The 12,271-nt window shown below is 36.1% G+C and overlaps 1 protein-coding gene across 1 annotated transcript in view; it reads left to right on the forward strand.

The window, feature by feature from the left end:
* The window catches only part of LOC109054564 (cell migration inducing hyaluronidase 1), a 110,453-nt gene that overhangs the window by 41,331 nt on the left and 56,851 nt on the right, over nucleotides 1-12,271 (forward strand). Inside the window, 2 exon segments of the mRNA XM_042761335.1 lie at nucleotides 6,052-6,149; nucleotides 11,892-12,029. Coding sequence (XP_042617269.1) covers nucleotides 6,095-6,149; nucleotides 11,892-12,029 — 193 coding nt within the window. The 5' untranslated portion in view covers nucleotides 6,052-6,094.

Raw genomic sequence — 12,271 nt, forward strand, 5'->3', positions numbered from 1 at the left:
GTGTTATAAGTTCTTGCACCTTTGACTTGCATTTTTACAGAATAATATAAATGCTTAAAAAAATGCTTTTGCTGTGGTAGAACTGAGAATCTTGAAATTTAACTGGTATTGATATTGTGATAAAACTACTTTGTCATATTCAAGCTCGCCACCATCAGTCAACTAAAGTCTTTTGTATCACAACATGCATATCTTCATCTGGCATACTAAATAAGTATATTGTCTCATTGATATTTTGGTCCATTTCAGTCTGTTTCTTATGGACTACCTGTATGATGCTTCATATTTTAGGGCCTCTGGTCACTGTCATTGTATGCAAAAGAAGCTACTTCAATGTTCTGTTAAACTCCCAGAGAAAATCAAACATGTCTGGAGCAACATGAAGGCGAGTAAATGATGACAGAATTTTCACTTTTGTGGCAATTATTACTTGAAGGTGTCACGTCAGCAACTTTCTCTGCTGTGGAAGCTTCCAGAAGCAACTAATTTTTTCGTGCCTGAGAGCCTGTTTGACCCTGCAGGCTGATGAAAATGGCTTTTTAATATGCTCCACTGTAGTCAGTAGTCCCATGACTTTTATAGGCTACGGTAATTGCATTAATATATTACAAACTTGTGGCTCAGATTTCCAGTGTGTTTCTTACATCATCGTGGCGACTGCACTCAAAAATGCTTCGGATTATAAAATTGAATGTTGCAATTAAATAAATGAGGAGTTTTCTTATGTCAGATGTTCCTGCTGAAGTTTATCCATAGTGTTTTCTTGGAGTGCAACCGTGCCTCGGAAGCCCTCCGAGCTCGTAAAGTTTCCTTTAACTGCTGCTCTGGGTCAATCCTGTTTGCTCCTGTAAAAGTCAGCCAGTATGTTTGAAACATATTTAAGGGTAATGAAAGGGAAAAGAAAAACCTCCCATCCTCTTGTGTGGATTCCCTTCCCTGATCAGCATGACTCACGTTGGTGTCTAGATGTATATATATCATGCTGATGTGGAGATGTGATGTGCAGTAGATATTTTGCTATACCATGTACAACTTGGCATATATATATATATATATGCTATTATGCTGGATATATTTGATCAAAAATACAAACAAACAAAAAAACCCAGATACACAAATATTACTGTATATCATCTTAATTACAAACTTGATTGCAAAAGAAATAGAAAATCAAAAATAGTAAATAGAAATCAACTCATGAAATGAGCTCTTGCTCATCTTGCCCACTGCTGAGACGGCAGACTTTGTTGCATGTGAGTTCTGCTGGTGCTCTTTTGCTCTGTGCTGATAGGACAGGGGCAACATGAAGGACAGCGGTGGAAGTGTGTTATCTGTGAGGGCCACGGAGGGCAACAGTCTCTGTATGAAGATAGGCAGCCCAGAAAGAGATATTTGACTCAAATGCAGATAGCATTGGGAGCTGAATCCGGGAGGCAAGGTCTGGATCGAAGCAAAGCTTGTCTTCACAAGGGTGATGTAATGTTTTGGAATTGACTTTCTCAGTGTTGCGGATTTGTAAAGAAGTCTGAGAGGGCATGCAGGAGTGGCAGAGCGTTCTGCAACAGATCAACATGAAAAGAAACTCAGTTTGTACACTTTCAGGACAAAATGTGAGGTGAGCTTTAATGTGCAAAACTCACCGCTTTGATGTTACAGTGATGTGGGTAATTGCTAAGGTTTTTGGGTGATTGCTAGTTGAATTCACATCCAATTCACTGATCTGCTGTCTAATTAGGGTTCCTCCTGTTGGATGTTTTTGTCTACTGTTTTGTTCACCAGATTAAAATTATTTACTTTTATTATTTATGCATTTGGAAGATGCTTTAATCCAAATAATAAGTATAAATGCTTAATTTCACCCAAAAAATGAACATTTGCTGACATTTTACTTATCCTCTGGCCATCAAAGATATAGATGAACGTGTTTCTTCATCAGAGCAGATTTGGATAAATGTAGCATTGCATCACTTGCTCACCAATGGATGCTCTGCAGTGAATGGGTGCCGTCAGAATGAGAGTCCAAACAGCTGATAAAAACATCACAATAATTCACAAGTAATCCACACCACTCCAGTCCATCAGTTAACATCTTATGAAGAGAAAACCTGCATGTTTGTATTTTGTATATAAAATTTAATCCACCATCAAACATTTTAACTTAAAACTGTCACTTCTTTTCAAAATACTAGTCCATACTAGTCCATAATCCATAATAAAGTTTCCTCCAGTCTCCTGTTGTCCTCTCACATCAAAACCCACTGACATATTTGTTTTGGACTGTTTTCACTTACAAGTGCTTGATCTGTACAGATATCTCTCCTGATTCAGACAAGACAAATTTTCATAGGAGAAAACAATATTACGGATTGAGGACTTGTATTTTACCTGGAATCAGCGGTTTGAAGTTAAAAAATGTGTTGATGAATTTATTTCTTATAAGCACACAGCTTTCCACTTTACGAGACTTCAATTGATGGACTGGACTGGTGTGGATTACTTGTGGATTCTTGTGAATTTGAACTCTAATTCTGATGGCACCCATTCACTGCAGGTGAACAAGTGATGAACAACCCTTACGGAACAAAAATATATGAAAATATACTGCAAAATATAATGTGATATATTTCATAATACATTTCAGTATATGGGAAACTACTGTTTATATTTTTCAATATACTCCAATATATGCATTGCCCACGTATGCCGATATGAAGACAAAAATAGCATTTTATTTTGGAATTTAGGGTTTCTGGTAGGTCTGAGTTTTGGGTGTACCATTGTGCTGAAGAGTAGAGCCTGTGGTTAGGTTGACGACTGGCCGATCACCAGTAAGACTATATATTACTTTATTTTAAAATGAATGGCTGTGCACTCTTTAGCATGCTGATAGTCTCTTTGCTAAATACTTTAGTACATGCAGGTTTTTCCTGTAGAGTCTTGCCAAAATTAACAGCACCTCTCCTCGTGTGCAGAATCATTCATGTATGTTACACAAATGGTGATGGACTACTTGCATTGCAAAGTTGAATACTTAGTTTAAGTGGTTCGGTTAGATAACGAACTATATGTATGAGCAAGACTAATCATGATGCTTGATTTAGCAACGCCACTAATTATTTGAGCAATATTATCTTTAAATGGTCATTATGCATGCATACATAACTGGGCAGCTGTCAAAAACTAAAAATAGATATGTGTTTGCATGCAACATCCAGACAACCGGTCCACTGCTAACACGCATAGTCAGAAGATTAAAATGTGCTTAAATGAAGAGGAAATTTCTCTGGTTAATAATGCACATTTATGTTAAAAATGCATGCAGAGCTGTGATGAAAGATGCATGTCACCTCTGAACGGCTCAGCAGGCGTCAGCCTCATAGATCTTGTGGTATTTGGCTCAGGGGAATCGATGTGCATTAGAAAACCCAATAAGAAGATTTTTTCCTGTCAATTTTCACCGAATTCCATCACGCCTGGCACAAAGACAGTGTGCTGAAAGTAAGAGAGCAGTCTGCTGTCTGCTGACTTTTACACTTTAACTGCAGGGAAAGAGAAGGTGGTGCTATTTTTGTGTGCAGAGTCAAACAACACCACAACATCGATTTACCTGCTAAACGTATTTTCCCTCGGTGTGCTGCATATCTAAATGTGATTTTGAAATGGCAGTTTGCACAGTGTGACATGGATTTGCAAACTAAACTGCAAAGTCAGGTATTTTTAAATAATGTATGTAAGCAAAATATGAAGTCATTCACATGTTACGTGTGGTTTGTAAGTCTACACTACTGTTCAAAAGTTTGGGGTTGGTAAGTTTTTTTAAAGAAGTCTCTTATGCTGCATTTAGTGATTAAAAATACTCATATTTGAATATATTTAAAATGCAATTTATTGCTGTGTTGCAAAGCTGAATTTTCAGCATCATTACTCCAGGCTTCATTGTCACATGATCCTTCAGAAATCATTCTAATATGCTGATTTGATGATCAATAAATGTTTCTTAATATTGTCAGTATCGAAAACAGTTGTGCTGCTTCATATATTTGTGCAAACAGTAATATGTATTTTATTTTCAGAATACTCAGCATGTATTTGAAATAGATATCTTTATAATATTATAAATGTCTTTACTGTCACTTTTTTATCAATTTAATGCATCCTTGCTGAATAAAAGTATTAATTTATTTTAAAAGTCCTACTGACCCCAAACTTTTGATTGTGAGTGTAGATGTTCAAAGAGCTGTGTGCTGCATCTTTTAAATTGTATTGTTTTGTTTGTGCTTCATCCATAATAACTCCTTATTCTCTTGCAGGTCTCATGTGAAGTACCACTTTTTGGCTCTTAAAGGTAGAGGCCTGCAGTTTGACCCGCTGACACTGCACCAGTTGCGCCAGGTCGACTCTGATAGCAGAATAAATGACCATGTGGATCACTGAAGACTCAAATAAACTCTTATTCCATCCAGCACAGACTCGAGTTTTCATTTTTCACTGTTATTGCCAAAGTGTCTTCGCAGGCATTGCTTTGAGCCACATTATATTTCCTGTAGCACTATCAGATGTGCTCTAATCTTAAAGAGATAGTGCACCCAAAAATGAAACTTCTTTCATCATCCACTCACTCTCTTGTTGCGCAAAAAACACACAGGATTCTTTTTCCTTTCGGTGCAACACAAAAGGAACAAAGTGTCTACACTGTTCTTTTCTGTAAAATGGGATGATGGTCTGTCGAGCTCAAAAAAATGACACATAAAAGCACCATTAATGTATCCATATGCTATATTCTAAGTCATACGACAGCTTTGTGTGAGGAACAGTCTGAAATTGAAATCGTTGTCTGTTTGTTCGTTCTCCTTTTGTGTTGCATCTATGAAAAAAAATTATATGAGAGTCAGCCAATGACATATATGGCTGGTTATCAAGTCAAATTGATTGTCGCCTTACTGTTTATTCACACTTGCGCAGCTGTAACATATTGCATTTTGAATAAACCAGATGAACAATCTTTGCAATATTCCCACAATCCTTTGCACAAACCCAGATGGGAACGGATTGCGGTGCCAATATGATGGGAAGCTAGCAGTTGCAGAACATTATCCCTCAATATATAACAAAGACAACAATAGATTCGCATGCTACACAGAGCAGATGCATAACAGCGAAGACTTGACACATCGGACAGGTCATGATGCAACCGTTACTTTGGGACAAGGAAGCCATCATGCCTTGGGCAGATTGGCAGTGCTAATAACCCTCACAACATGACAATGCCAATGCAGAATGTCAACGAAAACAGCTAATTTAGACTGAATTTGCATGCTTAGAAACAGCCTTTATGTGCAAGAAAACATTCACCTTTTAAAATCACATGAAGCATTGTCGTGTCTCTTTCCTCGTCGTATAATTGGTCTGTCAAGCATTGCTGGAGTCTGTAATAGCGAAACCAGGATACAGGATTCATGGTATGTCTATAACAGTTATGTAACTTTTTATATAACTGCATTTAAACAAGCACACCATTATTAGCGAGGCAGTACCTGAGCCCTCGGCCCCTCTGAGCCTTTGATCCTTTATGGAGGTTCAAGTCAAGCTCTTGTAATCTCTTTGAAGATAACCACGTAACCTACATATCTCACAAGTTTTAAAGGAATGCAAAACTGGGGTCCAATGCATTCAGATTCTGGCAAAATGACAAAATCGCTGCCTGGTTTCTATGGCAACTTCACACACGCTCAATGACATGTTTGGTCATAGTGTCATACGTGCCCAGAATAAAATGAGCATGTTTAAGGTGATTTTCAATGGAATACTCAGACTACAACTCAGTATGCATTGGGACAGCCATAAGTGAGCATGGCATTTGTTGGTCGATCTGCCTTGAAAGTGTGAATAATTCATTCTGAACATCTGTTTGGCTGACCAGTGGCAGAAATATGAAAACAATAGTTATTTTTGCAATTATGTTTGGTGGCACAGAAATTATGTGCTTCAGCTTTAGAAAAAAAGGAAAATTTCACTTAAGTAATTGTGTGATTTTTGTGTTTTGTGTCGCAGGTGAGGTGCCTTTAAACTCTGGACCAAACCAACAGTGCTGAAAATGAAGATCTGTGTTGCTTTTATTGTAGTAGCTGTTCTTCACATCACTCAGGCTGGTGAGTTTCTGTCTCTCATGCTCTGATGCATCCATTTGTCACAAAGTGCTTCAATGGCATGACTTTTTCTTAAAATAAAATAAATGAAAAAATAAAAATGAATAAAATAACAAATGAAAATATAAAATAAAATATGAAATAATATAATATAAAAATAATAAATAAAATGTATCTTTGAACTACAATAGCTCATAGTACTTTGAAAGCATAAAGTATGCTTTGAATAAAATGAAATGTAAAATGTAGATAAAATATGTTTGTTTGTCATATGACTTTTTGCATTGAATAAAATGAATTAAAAAAATAAAATAATAAATTACAAAATAAAAATAAAGTAAAATTAACATAAAATAATTCATTAAAATATATAAATATGATTTTTTAATATAAAATAAAAATATTTAATAAAATGTAAAAATATAAATGAAATATAAAATAAAAAGTTTCTTTAAACTACAATAGTTCTTTATACTTTGAAAGCATAAAGTATACTTTGAATAAAATTATAAAATATAAAATAAAATATACAATTAAAAAGGCATTATATAAAAAGGAATTTCTTTTTATCTTTAAAATACATTATTATTTTTTAGAATAATCACTGAGTTTCTGACATGTTAACATAAGCATTAACATAACTTTGTTTTAACTTTGCCTTGGTTGCATAATTTCTCTTCTCTAATATTATTAATAGCCCTTTGTGTTTGTCATCCCTCTGTTATCTTCTGTTGCTTTACAGGCTGAATTGTGCTTGATGTACAGTATCAGAGATTAGCTAGCATGTGGCTATCCAAAATACCGACATCCTTTCAGTCTTATTTTAATCCGTCCTACAGAGAGAGACCGCATGACTAAGAGTCTTGTTACTGAAGAAGTCTCTTGGATTTAGTTTGCCAAACCCACAGAAGCCCTTTGAGAATTTTTTCCACCGTGTTTCATTGTAGTCCAGCAAACTCTAACTCAGTTTTAAGCCAAAAGCCAACAGCACAATCCATATCAGGCCCGTAAATGTGGTGCATTTCTGCTCCTTTCAACTTTGCTCAGCAAAGTAGCTTTACTAAAATTTAACTGAAGTTGCTTTCAGACCTTGTAGTTGTAAATGTGATTTGCAATCATAAAAAAGCAGCACAGCCTTCCACATTAAAAGTCAAAATGGATGTATTCTTCAGTAGACGGTCATAATGGTTGCATGATTCAATACAATCACCCGAATCTGTGCGAAAACATGTTTTTATGTGCATTTAGAGCAGGATCGATCTTTTGGGTTTGTGGTATTTCCAGCAATGCCTTTGAGCGAGTGGATTCCTCTGGGAAAATCTGCATTTGAACAGCTTTTTGTTAAGGACACAAAGCATGATGGCATTTCACAATTTTGTTTTGCGGCATAGATTCTGTATATTTGAAATGCTGGCGATGAAATTAATGTATCACTTCAGGACGGCTAGTTAGTGGTCACATAAAAGCATTTGTTTGAAATGACAGGCTGCTGTGTTTTCTTTGATTGTGTCTTTCTCTGAGAGCTGAGCTCAGGATGAATGGGGTCATTTATTAAAGGCACACCTTATCTAATAGTTGCTTTGTTGTTCTTTCATTTCCTGTCTCTAGTTAGTTATTCTTTCAGCTTTATGCATGTGTCCACATTGTGATACTGATATTTTTTAAGTGTGTGTGTGTAAGACTCAGTTCAGCTTTGTAAAATTGTGGGGGGATTTTTTTTGTGTGTGTATGTGTATGTGTATGTGTGTGTGTGTGTGTGTGTGTGTTTTAAACCTAGTAATTTGCCTATGAAATCAACTTTATGACAAAAAATCTATCCAAGGTGTTAGAAAAAGTGAGATAAATGCTGATTATGAGTACTTTTAAATGAATTAATAACAATATATAGTGAGGCATTTAAGTGTTATGTACAGTGCCCTCCACAATTATTGGCACCCCTGTTCAAGAATGTGGTCATGGACTTCTTGTTCTCCTTCTTTTTTTTAACAACATAGAACCCAAATGCAAAAAAATCCAACCTTTATTTAAGTACATTACTTTGGTGGTAAAAAAAAAAATCACACATGTAGAAAAAAAAAAACCTGAAATCATGTGTCCCACAATTATTGGCACCCCTGATGTTAATACTTTGTACAACCCCCTTTTGCCAACACGACAGCCCTTAATCTCCTCCTATAACATTTGACAAGATTGGAGAACACAGAGAGAGGGATCTTTGACCATTCTTCTTTGCACAATCTTTCTAGATCATCCAGTGTCCTGGGTCCTCTCTTATGCACTCTCTCTTTAGCTAGCCCCACAGGTTTTCGATTGGGTTGAGGTCTGGGGACTGAGATGGCCAGGGAGGACCTTGAGTTTGTGACTGCTGAACCATTTTTTGTGTAGATTTTGCCACATGTTTTGGATCATTATCCTGCTGAAAGACCCAATGACGACCCATCTTCAGCTTTCTAGAGGCTATCAGGTTTTTTATTTAAAATGTCCTGGTAGTTCAAGCGTTCATAATGCCATGCACCCTAACAAGGTTCCCAGGGCCTTTGGAAGAGAAACAGGCGCACAGCATCACAGATCCTCCACCATACTTCACGGTGGGCATGAGGTGCTTTTCGGCATACTCATCTTTTGTTTTACGCCAGACCCACTTAGAGTGTTTGTTGCCAAAAAGCTCAATCTTAGTCTCATTTGACCAAAGCACATGATCCCAGTTGAAGTCCCAGTGCCGCTTAGCAAACTCCAGATGTTTACGTTTGTGAGTGTTAGTGAGAATAGGCTTTTTTCCTTGCATGCCTCCCAAACAGCTTGTTGGCATGTAGAGAGCGTTCTGATGGTTGTTTTGGAGACTTTGTGACCCCAAGATGCCACTCTTTGATGCAATTCTGTGACAGTGAGCTTAGGACTTTTTTTTACTTCTCTCACCATCTCCTCACTGTGCGTGGTGGCAAGATAAACTTGGGACGTCTTCCAGCCTTGTTTGTCACTGTTCCAGTTGTTTTTAAACTTCTTAATGATTCATCTGACTGTAGATACGGGCAAGTTAAGGTGAGTGTCTATTTTCTTGTAGCCATTGCCTGACTTATGAAGGTCGACACACATCTGCCTCACTTGAATGGTGTGTTCTCTTGTCTTTGCCATGTTGACAAATGGGTAAGAGAATTAGGCCTCTGTGTCACGTCATATTTATACCCCAGGTCATGAATTACTAATTAAAAGTTCCTAGATACGCTGACCAACTTTAGCAACTACAGAAAAATATATTTAAAAAAAAAATCAATTAAATCTTTCAGTGGAATTGTTAGGGGTGCCAATAATTGTGGGACACATGATTTAGGTTTTTTTTTTTCTTCCTAAATGTGTGATTTTTTTTTATTTTTTACCACCAAAGTAATTTAATTAAATGTTGGGTTTTTTTTTTTTTTTTCATTTGGGTTCTATGTTGGTTTTAAAAAATAGGAGAATTTTTACAAGTCCACGACCACATCTTAAACAGGGGTGCCAATAATTGTGGAGGGCACTGTTGTCCTTCCAATTATGGATATTAGTGCGATTAGTTTTTTAAAATGTATTGTTCTTTAGGATATATTAAGATTTTGGAAATTATTGTTTTTATGTGGTGAATGGGTGCCGTCAGAATGAGAGTTCAAACAGCTGATAAAAATATCACAATCATCCACAAGTAATCCACACCACTCCAGTCCATCAGTTAACATCTTGTGAAGTGAAAAGCTGCATGTTTGTAAGAAACAAATCCATCATTAAGACATTTTTAACTTTAAACTGTCACTTCTGGCCAAATACATAATCCATAACAATGCTTCCTCCAGTTAAAAAGGTCCAGGCCCTGTTGTTGTCGCACATCAAAATCCACCCACATATTTGTTTAGAACTGTTTTCACTTGAGGACTTGTATTTTAGCTGGAAGCAATGGTTTGAAGTTGAAACATCTTAATGATGGATTTGTTTCTTACAAGCACACAGCTTTTCACATCACAACACATGAATTGATGGACTGGAGTGGTGTGGATTATTGTGATGTTTTTATCAGCTGTTTGGACTCTGATTCTGACGGCACCCATTCACTGCAGAGGATCCATTGGTGAGCAAGTGATACACTGCTACATTTCTCCAAATCTATTCTGAAGAAACAAACTCATTTACACCTTGGATAGCCTGAGGGTGAGTACACTTTCATAAATTTTTCATTTTGGGTGAACTATTCTTTTGAATTTTTTGAATAACTATTTCTTTATTCCTTCCTTGAGCTGTTTGGACTCGGCACCCATTCATGTTTTGATTTACAACAGGAAAGACAAATGCATGAGAGTGTGTTTGATCCCTTTATAAGAGTCCTCTGCACTATTAGGTCACCCACCACATCAGCTGTCCACCCGAAGCAATTTTACAAGTAGCAGCTACTTGTAATGTTTTTGAGTTTTTTATTTTTTTTGATTTTATTATTTGTCTTATGGTAATTTTTTGTATCCTCCCAAACATCTTCACGACATGTGCTAAATTCTTCATTTTTAATTGCAACTTGGGCTAGTAATCCCTCAGGTAAGAAAAAAAAAATAGATCTCTTTAATATCTAATCTGTTTGGCCAAGACAGCAAGAAAATTAACTGAAGAGCAATTGGAGATTTCTGCTTAATTCTTTTCACGCTTCTCTAAAAAAAAAAAAAAAAAAAAAAAAAAAAAAAGACAGTTTCTCATTTTGTGCTATCACCATTTTAATTAATTATTTTTTTAATTAAAATTATTGTTATTTTACTATTTTCTTTGTATACTGTTTTACTGTTTTTTTTTTTTTAAATTAGATTTTTTATTTTTCGTTTATTTTATTTATATTTCAGTTATTTGTAAATGTAAGTGATTTTGATATATTAGTTTATATATTTATTTATTTCATTATTTAATTTACTCTTAATTCTGAGAGTAAACTCTTTACTCAGCTATTTCTATTTCTTCTATTTCCGTTAATACATACAGTAAATGAACATTTAACATGATCACCCAAAGTCTCCTGAGCTATGAAAGAGCAATAAGCCGTTCCTTTGGGTGATTATTACTGTCATTATTTTTGTTGCTGCATCTCAAGGCCTTGACTTTTTGTAACGCAGAAGAAAATGCATTAGAAAGCTCAGTGAAGCCCTTTACTCTCATTTCAAAGCAGAGATATGGAAATGCTCATGATGAAAGTTCTCAGCTGCTCTGGGTCTAGAGATGTGCCGTGTGTATTCAAATCAAGTGCGTGGCTTCTCTGAGGTTTTACAGCATTAAAGGGAAGAATGAGACCCTTTTAATATGTGATGACACTTAAAAGTCTGATTGCAGTCAGAAAAATCCTCTGGTTCACCCACTGACTTATTTTTATCAGAGCAGTAATAACAGATGAACTGAAGAGTTATCATGGTCAATTTTTAGTCTAGACATCTAAGAAATAAAGGTCATATCTGTTGACATCTTAAAATGTTTGTTTCATTTGAAGTTTTTTCATTGCAGCAGGCCTATCATATATTTGAGACCCTAAGGTCAATTTATTATGGTTGTTATGTTTTTTTCTTCTTGGAAAGGACATTTTGAGTTCTGAAAGTTGTGGTATGTTTTCATAGTACGTTAAGCTTTTTAATCTCAAAAGCTCAAGGGAGGTTTTATTTCTCTTTTTTTAATGAAAAGTATTTCTGAACGTAACTTGTTCTTTTGAGGTCTTCTGTGTGCTTATTTACATTTAAACGTCTATATCTTTTCCAGTTTGTCCAGATAGGTTGCCTGGTCTACAACCCTGGACTCCTGGACACAATGAAGCCCACAGAGTCACCATCGGTTACGGCCGCAAAGTCGTGCTCACCTCATCCGCGACCGTCCATTCCATCGAGATCCTCAACGGAGGTAGATCTTCCTAATAAAACCTCTTTCAAACATCTCAACAACATTAAAGTGCCATGAAGATTTACATCCCTAATGATGAAGGCGAAGCTTGACCTGAGCCGTAACAGGCATAAATCAAAACATTTTTCAGATGAATCACCCTGAGCGTGGAATATTCTAGAGTTTGATGGGGGGAATTCCATCACAATCCGTGCCAAAAAGTAACCATCTATTTGTTCTTTTAGAACTATAACTGGGGAACC

This window comes from Cyprinus carpio, chromosome A7 (genome assembly GCF_018340385.1).
Source record: "Cyprinus carpio isolate SPL01 chromosome A7, ASM1834038v1, whole genome shotgun sequence".
In the NCBI taxonomy this organism is placed as follows: Eukaryota; Metazoa; Chordata; class Actinopteri; order Cypriniformes; family Cyprinidae; genus Cyprinus; species Cyprinus carpio.